Source organism: Solanum pennellii, chromosome 1 (assembly GCF_001406875.1).
Source record: "Solanum pennellii chromosome 1, SPENNV200".
NCBI lineage: Eukaryota > Viridiplantae > Streptophyta > Magnoliopsida > Solanales > Solanaceae > Solanum > Solanum pennellii.
Genome location: NC_028637.1, coordinates 84,847,309 through 84,866,755, shown reverse-complemented (window position 1 = coordinate 84,866,755; position 19,447 = coordinate 84,847,309). Strand labels below are relative to the sequence as shown.

At 29.7% G+C, this 19,447-nt stretch overlaps 1 protein-coding gene across 1 annotated transcript; it reads right to left on the bottom strand.

The window, feature by feature from the left end:
• Positions 1-876: 876 nt before the first annotated feature.
• On the bottom strand, positions 877-4,775 carry LOC107008195 (probable protein phosphatase 2C 40). Its single transcript, XM_015207123.2, has 4 exons — positions 4,591-4,775; positions 2,117-3,300; positions 1,467-1,731; positions 877-1,175 (listed from the first exon to the last, which is right to left on the bottom strand). The coding sequence occupies exons 2-4, from the start codon at positions 3,290-3,292 to the stop codon at positions 1,048-1,050; spliced, it is 1,569 nt and encodes a 522-aa protein (XP_015062609.1). The 5' UTR covers positions 3,293-3,300; positions 4,591-4,775; the 3' UTR covers positions 877-1,047.
• Between the last annotated feature and the right edge of the window lie 14,672 nt (positions 4,776-19,447).

The following is a 19,447-nucleotide window of genomic DNA, read 5'->3' as shown; positions in this document are numbered from 1 at the left end:
TGTCGAGCAACCTCAGAGTTGACCATATCTGATAGACACTTTCCAATGCTCGAAAGGTCGAAAAACTGCCAAGTTGACCCCAACAACAAGAATCTTTTTAAAAAAAAAAAAGGCAAAGGTTGATAAGAGCCTTTTTCAGCCATTGATGATGAGCAACATGATTCTTGATCTTACAAAGGGGAATCAAGTCAATGCATATTTATTTTAGCTCCATGAGTGTAACTCCCTTTCATATTCCTCTTTCTAATAAAAAAGATCCATTTAAATCTTTTACCTTCTTGATCAAGACTTTCTGTTGTTATTTTTAAAAATTAATCTTTTACCTTCTTGATCAAGACTTTGTGTTGTTATTTTTAAAAATTCTCAAATCTCATTTACAGTAGAGAGGTGATTAGACATATTATGACGCATATTCAATTTATTAAAGACATAATTTTAGATAGAAGGATATGAAGATCGTGAATAAGGGTAAATGGTTAGTAGATAGTTAAGAGTTATTTTATTACTAGCCTATTCATGGATTTGGCTTTGTAGTAGTATAGAGCACCATGTTAGTCGTAGTATGCTTATTCTTGTAGTCTTCCACTTTTGGTTTCTGATATCGCAAATTAAATTTATGTATAAAAGTGATCATATCTTGTTACTGTTGCAATTCCTTGCCTATACGCCCCACACTACTTTGATATTAGTTATAAAAACAACATAACTACCTCGATGACTGAGTCCCGGGCCTCACTTTATGAAATTTCACTGGATATGGCGAATTTTTTTTCTTTTGGAGGGTGAGGGGGAGGGGAAGGGGGAAGGGGGAAGGTAAGAGGTACACTAGAAACAATTCATTTTAAGGCCAAAAAAAATGTAGAAACACTCTGTACATAGCTAAAGATGAGGAAGAAGTCCTCCACAAAAAAATTATGACAAACATAAACACTATTACTACAAATAAAATAACCACTCCCCCTTCTATAATCCCCCCACAGACCAAATGGGAAAAATAAAAAAGAAAAGGATAAAAGGCCAAAAATAAACTTCTTCTAATCAAAAAACTTATTGGTATGTGGATGCTTTTGAGGTGCGTTTGTTCATTCCAAGAATTATTACAATTACTGTTATATCATCATGATATTTTCTTCTTCTACCAGCTGGTATGCTCATCAACTCTTCCATACTAAATCCTGCAAATTGTTCAAAGTTTATTTAAAACAATTTTATATAATTAGCTCATCAAGAAATGCAAATAGGTAACAGAAGACTTTATATTATATTCTTCTGCTGATCTCACTTCAATAATTGCTACCTAATAAACAATCTTAAGTCTCTAAGATTTGTATCCGATTTCATTGACTTCATCATTCAAAAGTGCTGACGGACGAAATAGTAGTCTAATGGATTATATTATACGATTAAATTAAATTAAAAGTGGTTGGATGGAGACAGAGAAGTGATGCAGCGCATCGAAATTGTACCTGCACAATCTGCTGCTCGCATCACGAGCTGCTCCACTAGATATTTGGCAGGATCACCAGAAGGGTGACATAAGATATAAGAATGGACAAGCTTAACAACCTCATCATTGCTGAAGAAGTCAAATAAACCATCACTTCCAAGTACAACAAACTGGTCTGAACTTGAGATTTCGTGTACAGTCATATGAGGTTGTACAGAAACATATGGAGGACTGATCAGATTACGAATTCGAAGTATGCCCATCAAGGCATCATTCATTGTTTTCTGCAACAAGATAATGAATTGTTAAATCCTCTTTTGATAGGTAAGCAGGAACAAAAAAAGAATGTATCAACATAGGCACCCAGGGAGTGCCACAACATAATTGCTATGCCCTATTGAAGAATTGCCTATGAATATGTATTATTGAGTACACTAACGAAACCTTTGAATTCCGTATCAATCACAACAAAAAATGAATTTTGTTTGAAATAATTCAGTATTCGTCTCAATAAGAAGACAAATTAATCTTACCTGTGTTAACATTTACGATAAATAAAAACTTTAGTATTAAGAATAGCAAGGCATAATATGGATTCCAAACATTCATGATCTGGATGTGAATGAGTGGTAAACTGATTAGATAAAGTAAACAAAATAGAAATTGCACCTTTTTCAGATATCCCACACCAAGTGCTCGAGTGACCTTTAGCCTTCCCTTGACTTTTCCAGCCACGATTGTTGAGGGATCATCAGGATGATCCTTCAATAGTCGAGTTCTTTCAGATTCATCCTCAACATTATGACTAATGGTTAGCTGCACAGCCTGCAATACTTCATCCTTGGAAATATTGAGGACATCAGAATGTGTTGCCAATACAGCTCGACTATCACCTAGGTTGAGCACATACATGTTTTTCCCATGGAGAAACACAACTAAAACACAACATCCAATAGATACCAAGTCAGGCCGGTCATCCATTTCCTGTTCAACCATATGGAGGAAATCGTTCTCAGCTTGAAGAAGAGCTAGTTCCAAGCTCTTAAGTACCTTCACCTTAAATGAGTCGCATGACTTCTCTACTTTTGAAGAGCAATCAACATAAGATCCCTGATTAACATTTCCTGAAGTATCTTTAACCTTGATGCTAGATCTATCATCTTGAACGGCATCATGGAGGGTTCCACAGAAACCCAGATGGTTAGAAAGTTTACCAGACTCCTGTTCCATTTCCCAATCTAATAAATTGAGGTAATTTCCAATTGTCTCATATAATGTTCCAGCCAAAAAGTCAGCTGCATCTCTTCCATTGAATCCATCATATATGCCACAGAAAAGTGATCCATTCTCTTCTGAACAAACAGCCTGAACTCTGTCTTCACCAGCTGCACCACCTGCTATTTTAAATTCTGTTGCATTCAAGAAACCTTCACTTCGAGGAGCACTTGTGGGCCTCCATGAAAATGACTCGTCATCATGTAGCGCGCTTGGAGAGGATGGACTACAACTCAAGATTGACAGATTGCTTTGCAAAGAAGATGACAATAAATCCAACCTTGAGAAAGATTGGGAAGAGGGAATCCGGCGGAAAGAAGTAGGTGAATCCAACGCTGGAAGTATCTCAGCACCAAACAAGCCATTACAAATATTTGTGTTAGCTAGTGTGGCATTGCCACTTAAAGCCGCACCAGACAGGCAAGAAAAGGAATTGTTGGCTCTATGAAGTTTAATTCCATGGCAGTTGTCAATACCGTCTGAATCCTCACCTGAATCATCTGTGAAGTTATAGCCAAAACTTATTTTGATCTCTTCTCCTGGATCAGCTATTGTTTGTGCATGCATCATTTGTACACCTAAAAAGAAGTCAAAATTTCCATAATTTAATGTACGATCTGTTTAGAACTTCTGCAGGCCATTTAATTTGAAAAAATCCTTAGGGAACTGTGTCAGGCCATGACCATATTTTTGGATTAACAACTATAAAAACCTTACACAAGTAATGCAATTTAGGTAACTTAGAAGCTAGTTGGTAACAGATCCTATATTTTTTTAATTTCTTCCTGGATGGAACTACACAATGGCAACGATAGAGTTGACAATCATCACGTAGCTGCAGAAACAAGTGCTATTTTATACGTAAAAGATCCACAGAGGAACAAGATAGAAAAAGAAGTGAAAAGTGCTCCTCCTTAGCTAGTCCTTGGTTGCTGATGGAATAGAACATCATTGTAAATAGCTATGACTCTTTTTCTTTTGCAATTTATGGTCCATTCATTTCAGACAACATATTCTTTCAGAAGTATTACTATTAATACAATCATAGTATGTCTATTTTATAAGCTGGCATCTGATCAAAGTCCTCTCGGATACTCCTACTATAATTTCATACCAAACGCTAATTGGCAGAAAGTATGATATACTACCATCCGAATGGACCAGAAGGCAACAACCCATTGGATTTCACAAACAATAAACCTCAACTTTAAGCAAGTTGTGATCTGCTGTACGAATTCTTACCGCCCCTATCACTCCATGTAAGCTCAAAGATATTGAGTTTTACTACCTCAAATTTCTTATTCACCAAGATAACTAGTAGAACAACATCACATCATACTTAAAGAAGAAGAAAGTTTAATTACTGAGAAAAACAGAAGGCAAAGACCAAGAACAACAAGATTGTAGCCTAGTGGTCAATGAAATGGGTTGATTTCGACAAAACAGGAGGCGATTTTTAGTCTTCGGTGAACAGAGTTACCTAATACCTATCGAAAGATAGCAGTTTCCAACAGAATTATTCAGGAATTAATAGAAGAAGGTGTGCCAAAGCCATCCCGGACACCACAATAATTTATATAACCAAGAACAACATCGAACATGAAATTAGTGGTTTGTCAATGAAATTATAAAGTTGAATGAGACTAACCAATAGCCCATCCATGACAATACAACAACATTAAATTAGATCGCTTCAACTTAATACCTTCTAATTAATCATTCTCCAACCCTTAATTTTTCTATTTCACTAAAAAAGATCAAAACTTTTTCACAAAATCAGCAAATGTCAAGTGTGTATGTTGCAAATAAATCTGATCTGATAAATGGGAAACAAGAAAACAGAGATAAGATGGAATTGAAGAACTAACCTGAAATGCAGTGAAGAGGAAAGGAAGAGTAAGATAGATAAATTGGATGGATGAGAGTGAAATATATAAATATAGAAAGAAAAAAAAAGAATGGTGGATTTGTATGGCTGACGTTAATGGAGAAGAGAAAGAGAGAAGAAGGTCAAAATAGTGTCACCGATAATTTCGTATCACAACACACCCTACTATTTCAACTCCAAATTTCCCACATATTTATTTCAATAATACTATAGCAATTTCCCACATATTTATTTTAATAATAATTAATAATTATATACCCCTTGACTTTATTATTAATAATCTCATTACAAAAGTAGTCGTTATAAAATGTCTCACTTTTATTTTTATCTTTACAAAATTTGTTATAAAAATTAAAATAATAAGGAAAAAGGGATATGATATATTCCTCAAAAAATTAATTTTAATCTAAAGTTTTATTATTTTTTTTACAAATTATAATCTCATATGAGTAAATTTAATCCTCGTCAAATTTATTTATTTTTTGACTTTTTTTTTTGGTTTCAATGACCAATTTAGAATTATTATGACGATCAAATTTACTTTTGTTTCACTAATATTCTTGTAAAACTTATTGTACATGACCAAATTTTTTTCTTTGAATACAAAAATCAAATTACAATATAGACAAAAAAAACTTAAATTTTTTTCTTTAAACTAAGGAATGAAAGAAAAAAAAGAAAAATAAAAATAAGAAACTCAAATAATTATAACAAAAGAAGTCAAAAAATAATTTATGTATGAAAAAGACTAAAAAATACCTTGAACTTTGTTAGAAGAATCATATATACCCTTAAATAATTTTAAAAAAAATTAAAGTTTAAAAATATAAATTTAAAACTAATTTTTTTAACTTTCATTAAATGAAGGGTACATGTGAGCTCATTTGTAATAACATGGGTATATGTGAGCAATTTGTATAACAGTAAGGACATATTTGAGTCATTTTCGTAACGAGAGGTAAATCAACTCCAAATGTCAAAATTTATGGGTACATCATACCCTTAAAATAATAATAATAATATTTTTTAAGTTTCTTTCTTAAATCATGTATTTAATTTATTAAACACAATTATTTTTTACTTCTTATATTATTATTATTTGAGTTTTTTATTTTTATTTTATTTTTTTTAACTCTTTAATGTAAAAATAAGAGAAATGAAAAGAAAAAATGTGAACGAAAAAAGATTAAAAAGTTTTAAAAAAACATTTTATTTTTTGCTACTATATTGTAATTTAGTTTTTATATAGGTAAAAAATTATATTTGGGACATCTATAATAAATTTTACAAGAAAACAAGTGAAAAAATAAATTTGACCATCAAAATAATAAATTCAAATTAGTCAATGAATAAAAATAGTCACAAGAAAAAAATGTGTAAGAAGGATCAAATATATCCCAAGATATTCAATAAGAAAAATTGAAACTAATTTTTTTAAAAAAAGATTCACTTTCATTAGAAAAAAATGATATATGTGAGTCATTTGTGTAATAATAGAATATATATAAATCACTTTCTTAACTAGGAGTATGTTAGCTTTAAATAGCAATATTGTGATATATATCAGAAACTTTTCCTAACAATAATTTGTCCCTTTTAAAATAATGAATGTCTTCTCTACAACTTTGATTTCATCATTTATACTTTTTCTTTTAGTAAATAAAAGATTCTACTATATCAAAAGGAATTGTGTATACATAGGTTTCGGTAAGAAGGAAATCGTTTTTCACAAAAAAATAAATTTCTAGAAAACATTATCTTAAAAAAAAAAATAGGTGAGTTTTGTTATTTTTTTTTTAATATTTAGTAAAATAAATATTAATCGAATGATACTTGTATGTTGTTTAGCAATATCAATGAATGCAAGATGGTATGGGGAGTTGAGATTCGGGGATGGTCAAAGGGTTGGATTTTGGGAGATTATAATTTCAAACAGAGACCATTGGGTGGTATGGTATTCTCCTTGATCTATATAGATTCACCTCTGATTGACGAAAGTAATTGTGATGATAATTGTAATGATAAAAATAATTAGTTATTGTAGCAGGCGATTTGTAGATAAAGTGATGATTAATATTATTCACACAAAAATATTTATAAATAAAAACCTATTTAAATTAAGACTTTCATTAATATAACAAATGATGCCAAAATAAATCTAATCACGAAAAAAAAACCCGTTAGGAAACATATAAGTTCCTAGAAAAGATCTAAGGAAATATTAGAAAAGTATTTGTTGGAATATGTCATCCTACACAGGAATGTTCGCAAAGAACTTGAAATATCCAATCAAATAAAAATTGAGTCAAAGATAATATTTTGTTTGATTCTAATTCTTAGATTTTGAAATTAATAAACTTTCGATTAGTGTTTTATTTGATTTTCATTCTTAGATTTTGAAATTCATAAACTTTGATTTGATTTTGATTTTTTTTAAGTGAAATATAATTTTTAAAAAAAATGAACCAAATTAATTATATAAACATCTAGTTGAAAAAAAATTATAATTACGTATGCACACATGTGTGTCTTGTACAATTTTTTTAAATATTATTATATGTATATTAATCGTTTGAATTCTTAATCCGTAATTCAAGTGTTTGTTTTTATAATAATCCAAATCATTGTCTTCACTTTCAAGTTTGATTTGTAATTTTATTTTGATTAAAATTTCGACAATTTATTTCATATTCAAAGTGACTTATTATCGAGTTATTTAATTATTCATCATTGTTTAATTTCAATTATTGTTGAAATATCTAAATATATCATAACCAGATTTTTATCTTTGTGCACCATAGAAATTAGTTGCAAGAAATTTTATGATGACCTTAAAAATGACTAAACTTTTAGATAAGGTATGCTATTTTGTATTTTGTTCTTGGAGAAGCTATATATATATATATATATATATATATATATAACTTGATTAAACATACAGTAGATTTTTCAACAATTCTCTCTTCATTTTAATTTTTTTTTCAGTTTAAAAGATATTTTTTTAAAAAAATAAATCTTTAATTTTGATTTCTTAGGTGAGGTTAAGATCGAAAATGCAATTACATTTTAATACATTCTACATATCGCTTAATTTAAGAATACAAAATTTAAAAATTATATTTATTTCATTAAATTTCGTATCAAATCAAAATCGAATAATTAATTTTTTTTAATGTTATACTACAGTACAATCAAATCTAATATGCACTTGAAAGTAAATTATTGTTGTTATTATTATATGCAGAAGAATCAAATTAATCAAAGTGATTAAAAACCTACTTTATTGATTTAGTTTGATTTGCACATTTTTTTTAAAATCCACTTACTTTGGTTTCTTTTTTAAAGAAAATCGAACGAGAAATGAAGTGGGTCCTGATGAGAGAGAAAAACGCAAGAGATGATTGGCGTGGAGAAAAATATCTTTCTCAGCAAAAACATGTTTTTATAATGAATTTATCTAATCTTAAAAATGGCTTTTCCAAAGTGAAAGTTGCATAAATAATTATCTAATCTTAAAAAAAAAACAAAAAAGTATCTACATTAGTTGGAAAATACATGGTTAGTTAGATAGTGAAAAAGGTACACTATATTGACTTTTAACTTCAGCGCAATTTTATTTTTTTATATTTTGATATTTTTTAATAAAATTTTTGACTTAATCACTATATAAAATTATTTTTTTGCGTAAGATGGCTCTGCCCAGATAGTGCATAGCCACATAGTAGTAAGGATGTCCAATTATACCATATATATAAACAAAATGATATACAAAATAATTAAATAATATATTTTAGACACCCTTAACATAACAAGTTATTATATTTAAACACCCTTTATTAAATTTCTGATCCACCAATACGTCCAGGTAGAATAATAATAAGGGCAAAAGGAGGGAGTACTTTTGTAGATGAAGTATTTATGTATATTATTTCTTTTTTTTTTTTCATCTAATGCAAGGGATAACATACATTTTATAACTCTACGTAATTAATATATTTGAACGTTTTGAAGCCATAAAGTAGTATTATTTAATTATTTGGCATTTCCATTCTTATTTAGTTGTGATTTAAGGAGGAGGCACAAAGAGGAACTGGTACAGTACCCATGACTGTTGGATATCTATATATATCCAATTAGCAATTAGCCAATGAATTTAATTATATTTGTCCCTTGAGGAACATTGGATAAGAAAGATGATATTTAAGATTTGGCTATATATGAATTATTATCCATATATGTAGATAACAATAACGTTGGCCCTAATTACTGATAATGGAAACAAACAACAATAGGACATCAAAAAACCATGCAAGGGGCATTTGTTGTTTTTGTTCACCAAAGGACGTTGTTCAACTGTCTGTCAGAGAGAGGCACGGTCAGAAAGGAAAATACTCGATTTTAGAGCCAAATTATACAAGTTGCTCTATTGGGAAAGGTTTATAAAAACTATACAAATTTTAGGTAACATATTTATATGTACCATATATGGTAACAACGGTATAACATGGCTAATATATTGTCACGTTTCCGACCTAGATCCTAAACTTGATTGACACACTAGAATTGTTGTTGGTTCTTAAGCGAACCACGCTCCTTAGCGGAAGACTTACTAAAGCGAAACGGGACTCCAAGTGCATGCTAAACTCAAAATGTTCAGATGGCAACATAACTGTTGGAAGGAGAAAGATTTTAATAATTGATAAATAGAGGAACAAATGAAAGAAACAGCTTGCTCGACTTGTTTCTTACAGACCGAATCCAACTTGGATAAGGAAAACGTCAACCACGCGAATTGAAATTTATAAAGTTGTGAAAATATTATTTTTTCGACAGGCAATCAGTACAGAAAGTTTTCTTTCATAAAGGAGTTCGGAGGCAAGATAGTATTCTTAATCAAATAGGAAAACTAGACAAACTAGAAAGCCGAAGCAAAGAAGGAAGTATAATGACGTGAATGTGGTTTCAGATTTGGAATGAAGTAGGAAGCATGATCAGATAAGGCAATCAAGTTAAAGTGTAGAAAGAAAACTGAAGAAAAGTTTGAATAGGAATACACGTTTTAGCAAAACCAAGTTGAAAAAGGAATTGTTCAATAATATTTTCTTATTTAATTAAGGAAAATTGAGTGTAAGTTTTTAGATCTGGCAACTTATTTAAGGAAAACTAAGTATAAGTTTTCCTTGAGGCGGCAACATAGTTCAAGGAGAACGAAGAAGCGGTTGCGGTAAAGACCAAAAGGAGTCCAAGTTGAGTTCAACAAGGTTTGTGTAGCGGCAAAGACAAAGTTGAATCAAACAAGGACTTGCTGAATTTCTTATATATAAATAGGAGCTATTTTCATCAGAAAAAATTGTGCACTTACATAGACAGAAGATCAAAACACGATTAAGAGGTTTGAGAGAGTTTTGAGATTTATTAGGAGTGTTGCAATTTGTGAGGAAAAAGTTGTAAGATTGTAATTAAGAGTTTTGATTACAATTGACTGTGTGTGTAGGATTCGTCTAACAAGTTTGAGAAACTTGACGGACGGTAAAAGACTTAAACCTGGGGTTTTTTGTCTTGGTTAGTTAGGATTAGAGTTTATAATTCCTCTAGGAGAGTTTATAATTTCTTAGGTTACATAGGTCTGTAATCTTGTATTGAGACTTGGAGTTTAATAAAGTGGAGTTAAATCCTACAGAGATGTAAGTCGTGGTTTTTACCATTATGAGTTGGGGTTTTTCGCGATAAAATATTGCGTTATTATTTTATTTTCTTCATAAAATGTAACTGCTGTAATCTGCAAAAGAACATATAAAATATACTTGTTCCTTAGGCGAATTTGGGGGTCAGAATTCCTACATAACTCAATGAATATCAGGAAATACTTAAATAACATATGTTGAAATGTATGCGTCCACTTAGATGGAACCTGGCCTTCCCAACACTAATGCACAGTGATTAAAGAACAAATTACCGAAAGTAAAGATGACAATCACTTTACGTGGAAACCTTCTTGCTCAAGGGAGTAAAATCACGACTTGTTCTCAACAGGACCTTTTAAAATCACTTTCACTAATCTTCAACTAGCAAAAGTAAAAGTCGGTTACAAAACAAGAGATTAACCTACTAATCTCTACACTTAGTAATACAACCTATCACTTAGCTGAGCATGAGCAGATACAATACTGCTCGCTATACTAATCCTACCTAATTTATATAGACTTGAAGTAAAACTAAGTTACCCGTAACCCAAGCCCTTACAATGATTCACCCAAAATTGAAATGTTTCTATCACAGTTGAAACGAATCCTACAATTTATAAGCAATTACAAGAAAATAAAATACAACAATCGCGAGAAGCACTGAAAACACTTTGACTGATTTCTCGTTGTTCTTGAAGCTTGAATTCCCTTTTTTTGAATGAATAAGTAATGTTGTTCATTTTTTTGATATATATACCATGAAGATTGTATTCTATCAAACAAACAACCTAGTCGATTATGATTTGTGAGGTACAGTGCTCTTCACCAACCTTTATGATGCAGACAGCCTTTACAGTTGTCCAGTACATTTGACAGTTGGGACTAGATTCATACTCTGCAGGGGACCAGGTCCCCTTGTGAGGAGATCATCCAAACATCTTGAAGCGCTGAGCTCTTAGCAACATAAGTAACTGTCTCAAGGTCTCAAAATATCAGCAAGGAAAATAATGAAAGACTTCCCAATTTCTAACTATAATGAAGCCTCTAAATACTAAGATAGATGTCACTAGACAACTTAACAAAACAGGAAAATAAGTAAGAAGCCCCCAAAAAGCAAAGAGGTTCACCAAAGCAAATTGGAGTGCAAATGTATCAACGAAACTCATGTTAGTGACCCTAAACACCTGTATCTGCATTATAAATAAGATGTAGGTCAAATGATATCAGTACATTGAATGTACGAGCGTGAAAGGGCAAAACTGAAATCATAAGCAACTGAACTAATAAGATTGGAAGACATACTCACCTCACCTCAATTCCAATATAAAAGAAATAATCACAAACACAATATTTTTCAATTCCAATATAAAAGAAATAATCACAGACACAATATTTAAAGATTTATAAACAGAAGATATCAACTCAAAGTGTATAAAAATACAACAAAATATTATTTACTCTTATTTGAGAGATTTTCCAACTGACAACCATCACTATGAGCTATATATTGATATAAAATCTTGCCTACGCTTTTCAGAACTGACATATACCTTGACGGGGTATAGAATTCTCAACTAAGTGGATCCACCAAGCTATGCTTAAAAGCAATAAGGAACCGTATAAAAGGTACAAACCTATACCCATGTTGGCTACATGGTTTATGAGGAAGGTGAGTTGTCTGAATTCATTCATCCTCATATCGATACTCAATGTATAAAACATATAACTCTTTCTCAATTTGAGTTAATTACTCTAATGATCCTCTTAAAAGAGGTAATACTCTGAACTCATTTAGAAATTAAGATTCTTTCTTTTTAATATAAAAGTGTTACATTTGGGAATACTTTCCTCTTAAACTCACTTTAGGTTGAAATGTAAAGTTAGACATGTGATTCGGACATGTAGGATCTCAAGGACTAATGGAGTCTGTAGGAACTAATACAAACAAGAGAATGTTGTCATAATTCAAAGGAACGTGTTCGGAAAGAAGCATAGAAGGAAAAAGGATCAGGCAATCCTGACGCTCTGCTAGCGCGGGGTGCCAGGCACCAAACTTCTAGCAGAAGTTTGGGCGCACTACTGGCACGGCGCGCCAGGCGCCAAACTATTGACCAAAAGGTCTGGCGTTATGTTGGTGCGCCGCCCCACCCCATACCCAGAAATTCCATGAATTTTTCTTCTCAATTTAGGGTTCTAACTCGTTTACAAAGGGAGAAATTCTCCTAACTCTTCTCAATTCTTAAACTCAAAACGAAAATAAGAGTAATTCAACTCAATTTCTTTGGAAAAAACAAATCATACTAAAGATTCATAACATGCTAGAAATCACTATCTCCATTGTCAAGTAATTGAACAAATATCAAGATCTACTCAAGAAAACTTTAGATACATCGATTTTGTGGATGTATTAGATGTATGACGTGAGGCAGAATAAGTCCATCACTGTGAAAAACTTTACATACCTGAAAAGAATAATGTTCTTGACGAAAGCCTTAGTTCTTGAAAGAACGCTTGAAACTCAATCTCTTGAAACCTCGCTCTAAATCTCTAAGTATTTAGGTACGTGCAAAAGTGGTCTAAATCATAGTAAACCTTTATTTGGGGGTGAACAAAGCATGCTAAGCCTAGTGGGTAAAGGAAAAGATCAAAATATTCTTTTCTAAAACGGATGAGATGCCTTAAATAGAGATGCTTCACTCAAACGGGCATAACTTTTTACTCTTAGCTCAAAATTTAGCAAAACTTGATGGCTTTAAAAAGAGGACTCAAAGAACTTCAATTAAATAGCTTATGAGCCACCTGATTCTTTTAGCTTTCATGTATAACAAAAATAAAAATTATATTTATATCTTATACTTATAGTTTGCATAATTGCGCTTCATAGCAAATTTTATGTTTGCTATGAAGCTATTAATTTGTATATTTCAGGACTCATTCAAAGCTATATAATTTTGTTTTCGAAATAAATTTAATAAAAGGTTGTAAATTCTATTACAAAAAAAGGAAGACAATCGCTAAAGTCACGCAAAAAAGATCGTTTTCCTTCTACGACTTCTTCATCAGTAGTGACTCCATCGTAATTGGGTGCACGTTTTCCTATAAATTTTACACCCTGAAAAATAATACATATACAATTTTACTCAAATATCGTATATTATTATAAGAGGGAACAAAAAAAATTAAAAGTTGAATTACAATTTTACCCTTACTATAAATTAACATGTTATAAAAGCATTTAAATATTTAGTTTAAATGTTAAATTGTATCATTTTAATAAAAATGTAGATGACTTTTGTATTTTCTTAAATTAATTCTTAATTAAAATATAAACAAATAATTAAATGTTTCGAATGTGAAAAGACATATTTTAATTGTACATGTATATCCTAGAATAATTACTGGCATATGAAAAGAGTGACCCCCTATTTATTTGATTAATGCCACTGATTTTATTTATTTGATTTATTATTACTAAGATATTAAAAGTGTGTTATTACATATGAATGAATTAGTAATAAATTATAAAGATGACTTGTAATTGCCTCATTTATTACTAATTACAATGATTTGTGTTTCTCATCTTTTTAATTATTCATTCAAACTAGACTAGATTCCAAGTTCAAAGCAATAGTTAATAATGGTAACTATGAATTGTATTAAAGATTATTATTAAAGATTATTATTTAGAACTGAAAAATATAGAATTTAAACAGACATTTTTACTACTATTTAAGAACTAGGTGATAACCATTGAAAAATGAAAGAAATTGTCATTCAACTGATAATCAAAAAACTATTTCATCTATGATAGGCAAAAAAGCCATGAAAAAATAGAATACATAGGTGAGAAGAAGAACTTGAAGACTTCTTTTTAGACATGCCTAAGTCTCATATCTCTTTCGATATATATTCTCCTTCACGAAGATTATTGTTGTTTCTATTTTCTTTTGCATTTCTAAGAAACTCATTGTGGTGTTGTAATCTTTTAGATATTATTATGATCTTTTGAAATAAATGTATGTATGAAGTTCAGTGTTTAAATTATTTATCTATCATTTTTATATTTTAAATGTAATTGCTTTTAATCTTGTATAATTTTGATAGTACTGTCTTTTAATTTTAGAACCTTACTTAAATAATGTAAATACTTCACTCTATCGTTTCTCATTAAAATAAAATAGGCAATCTTATCAATAAGTGTGCATGTATTTTTAATATTCATTTATGGCTATAAAAGGCTATCACTGATATTTAGATCATAAAAAAGACTTATACAAAGTTAAAGGAGACTATATTATATTAATTAATTTCACATACTTTTTGCTTGACGCCAAATGCGAAATTCCTTTTTATTTATTTTTGTTGATACATGAAATATAAATGGTAAAATTAATATCGTTGATTTAAATATTTTCTATTTGATAGCACAATTTTAAATTATATAACAATAGTAAAAATTAAACGTGCAACGCACGTTGTCAGAAACTAGTACATATATACATAACTATGGCTTAATGTGTATAAATATAACATAAATACAGGTAGGAAATTGTATAAAATAAGATTTAATTCGATTTGTCTTATACAAGTTTTATAAATGAGATTATACATTATACAACACATTTCAATTGTATGATCATTTATATTTATATTGTATATATAATGAGATTATTGTACTTTTATTAATGGAGAAAGTTTGTACATTAAACCTAATGGCTAAAAGAATACAGTTTCGTATAAATAAGTACATTAGTCATTATATATGACACTAGTTTTATCTGATTGCTTTATACAATAAGTTTGTATATTAACCTAATGGTTAATGTACAATTGTTTTTCCTTTCCTCTTCTTACTTGAACTAGTATCGTACAGATCTTCGTCACTTTCCTCAACAATTTCTGATTGCTTCGATTTTTACTAATTTCACCCATTCTAATTGGGTCATTCTTAAATTTGAATATGATGTCTTTGATTTCTTTGGATTTGGCTATTAAACCTGCAACCTCTCCAAAATCCTGAGTTAGACAAAATCTTCATCAATTGTATAAATTGTATGGAATTATGATTCATATGAAAGTTAAAGAAATAAGGAATAAATTGAAAAAAAAATCGATTTAGAGGTTTTGGCGGTACCTGAAATTTTTGAAATCGTGATTGTGAGCGTAGTAGTGAAGATTTGAAATTCAAACTAATTTTGTAGAGAGAATTTAGGAGAAATTGAAGGGTATGGGAGAGAGGAAAGAGATAAGTGAATTGTATAATGGAAATGACTTCAATTTTTTTGTTTAATTAGTGGGACCCCCGAGTAGAAAGATATATGAAACTATAGCTACTCAAAGGAAATAAATGAAACAATAGCTATATTATTTATTGGGAAAAGGGTCTGATATACCCCTCAACTTTGTCATTTAGAGCTGATATACCCCTCGTTATAAAAGTGGCTCATATATGCCCTTACCGTTATACAAACGGCTCACATATACCCCTGCCGTTACAAAATGGCTCACATATACCCTTCATTTAACGGAAGTTAAAAAATTAGTTTTAAATTTATATTTATTACTTCTAATTTTTTTAAAAAAATTAGAAGTAATAAATATAAATTTAAAACTAATTTTTTAACTTCCGTTAAATGAAGGGTATATGTGAGCCATTTGTTTACAAGTAGGGGTATATATGAGTCACTTTCATAACAAGGGGTATATTAGCTCTAAATGACAAAGTTGAGGGGTATCTCAGACCCTTTTCCCTTATTTATTTTCAGTTAATAGTTTGTCATTATGTACAATTTTTCCTTTTTTCTATGCCGAAAGATATGAATCATTTGAAGTTGATCCAAAACAAAAACCTGATGGATGACTTGTACGAACCTCTATTTAGCTCTTTCGAAGTCCAGAGTGTTACACATATACTTATTCCATCCAACAATAGTTGTTCACTATACTATTTTAGGATGTCCAACAGTATTTGTTCACTTTATGAAATCAATGAATAATTTTATATGTAGTTCATAATTTACCTTTATCATTAATTTTAGTCATTTCTTTATGAAATCAATGAATAATTTTATATGTAGTTCATAATTTACCTTTATCATTAATTTTAGTCATTTACTACATCTGTCCACTTTTAATTGTCATAGTTTTCTTTTTTTAGAGTCAAACTTTAAAAACTTTGACTAACATTTTACAATTATTTTTTCATCATATTGATCTGCAAAAAAATGCAATTTATAGTAATTTTTGTATAGTTTTTAAATATCTAATTTTTTTGTTTAAAATATCGAATGAATATAATCTAATCTAACTTTGAAAATTAGTAAAATTGACTTTTGAAAAACGTAACATGACAGATAAAAATAAACGAAGAGAATATCTATTACATGTTTCAAGACATTTGTATTTATTATGTTTAAAAGGTGATATAATAAATATCCTTATATATATATATATAGTTTTTTAAGAAATGTATCAGTCAACAGTGGACATGCCTATTGTTGAACAAATAGAGTATAAAATTTTATGAATTTGATAAAAGTGTGTATATTTATGAGTTAAGAAGTCTAAATTTTGCTTAATCACCAAAAAAAGAAGGATTTTAATTGTTTTTACTCTTTTTAAGAGTTGTGATATGTCATATCTCTAAAGTTATTTACAAATGTATTTTTCTCCTTAATAATGGCTTTAAGTTATTTCACACACTAACTGGTATGTATATGCCTAATTTGATGCTTTCGGAGGACCAAAATATGATAAATATTATATTATAAACTAACGTGAATCTAAGTAATTAACTCCTAAAGTGGTGAGATTTGTGTAAGTTAACCCTAAAACTTAAAAGGAATTGAGCGTGTTGAGTTATAATTTGCATTTTAATCCAACTCATTTAAGCCAACTTTTATGCAAAACTTTTAAAATGACTATTGTTTAAACTTAATTAGAGATTCATAGTTATAGTTTGCTTAATTATGAATAATAGCTACATGTTTGGGAGGAAAGAGGTGAGGAAGACTAGGAAAGGGAGGAGAGAGGCAAGCAAGATCTGAAAGAGAGAGGAGAAAGGCGAGAGAGGTTGAATAATATTGTATTTGTTTGTATCAGGTCGTATCACGAATACAATTGATAGTATCAATTACAATTGTGTTCAACTACATATTAAGGAGAGAGACAAAAGAGATTGAGAGAGGGAGGAGAGATACAAGTGAGATCCAATGAATTCATGTTGTATTCATTTTATCACGAATATAACTGATACAAAATACAAATATAGTTCTTTGAAATACAATTGATATAAAAATACAAATCTATCACCTATATTTGATTGATACATAAGGCATTTGACAGAGAGGATGGGTGCATATTGCATTCGTTGTATCAAGTTTATCACAATTACAATTGATACGAAATACAAATACATTTGATACATAATACAAAAATGTAAGTCATATTATATGAAATTCTTTTTGAGTTACAATTGTTTGGAACGAATTATAATTATTTTAAAAAGAGGGTTATCGTAGATACATATAAAATATTTGCATTGTTATGTAATTTTTTTCTTTTTTTTATTAACTCAACTCAATTTAATCCGTCAAAAATTAAACCAATACAACCCACCTATTTTATGTACCTCTAGAATTTACTAAAAACAAAATATTGGGGAGCAAGGAGATAAGTGGGAACCACATTTGGAATATTAAAAAATATGATGTTTCCAAAATTGGTGTTATTTACAAGTAAGGCATGCAGCCACAATAGTCATTTGTTTCATGACCAATCACTTTTGTGAAAGTGATGAACAACTTGATGATTACTTTACTCCATTGCAGGCTGTCATTTTATTAGTTTATGAACACTAATTTTTGGGTGGTCCATCTCCACTTCACCACATTTTTAAAATCTGTACATACATTGTACTGATTTTGACCAACTTTCAACTGTCCAAATCAGCCTAGGCTCACCGTTTATAAAACAATGATTCTATTTTCTTTTTAATCTATTTTAAAAAATTGCAAATCTAATCCCAAAGTTAATGAGTAATAGTTTATTATGTTTGGTCATAAAAGTTAAATATTAAATTTTTTTTGGGGTTGTTTTTAAATTTATTTGAAAACTAATGTTTATCCATGAAAATTTAAAATTCAACTTAAAATTATATTTCAGATTTGAAAGATAAACTTATAACATGTTATCTAATTGGCTTTTCATTTTTGAAGTTGTATATAGTTAGTTACATTCAATCATGAATGTTATTGCAAAAAATTATAATCAAATATAATTCTATCTTTAATTCGTACTTCATAAATTTCAAATTAAAAAAAAATTGAACTTTATGGCTAACACCTACTTAAAACATCACTAGATTATTGTTATTTTTGTATTACTTTTTCAATACCACTTAGAAGTTAGAACTTTTCTTGAACGTGTAGGCATTATATGAGCCCGTCAATGATGGGCCTATATTTATGGATGGCAAAAGCCTAACAGGAGTAAGAAATTGGATTATTTTGAACTAAAATTATCTAAATCAGGCTCTTTTTAAATTTCATTTTGTACCATCTATTTAATTTTTTTCTTGTAACAAATCACTAAATGAAAAACAAACAAACAAACCATGGAAGTACGAGAAACAAGTTATCTATATTTCTTCACTATGATACGCACCACAAATTTGAGTTATTAAAGCAGAGGCAGACATATGGTACTAGTTTAGAATCTTTATGTGTTGAAAAAACAACTAAATTGGTACAAATAATAGATTTCAAAGCAATTATAATTTATATATTTACTTTCGAAGGTAGGTAGTCACATGTTACAAAACTGCAAAGACTCACTGTCCTTGAATATATAAACAAAACTTGCTGAAGGGCAACCCTGAAAGGGTGTGTTTGAGGAAACAATTTTTTTGGTCAAAGCTTTTGAAAAATATTTTCTTCGTAGCCCCATCACCGCACTCCTACCTCAAATAAGTAAGACGGACACTTATTTTCCTACAAAATATTATTTAAGAAAATGTTTTTCATAGAAAATATTTAGCTCAATTGAATAACGTTTTTGTATCTTTTTGCTGACATATACTTATGCTTAAAGAAAAACTTGAAAGACACAAGACAATAAAATGTAATAATGAAGATTATAGAACCCTAGGACAAG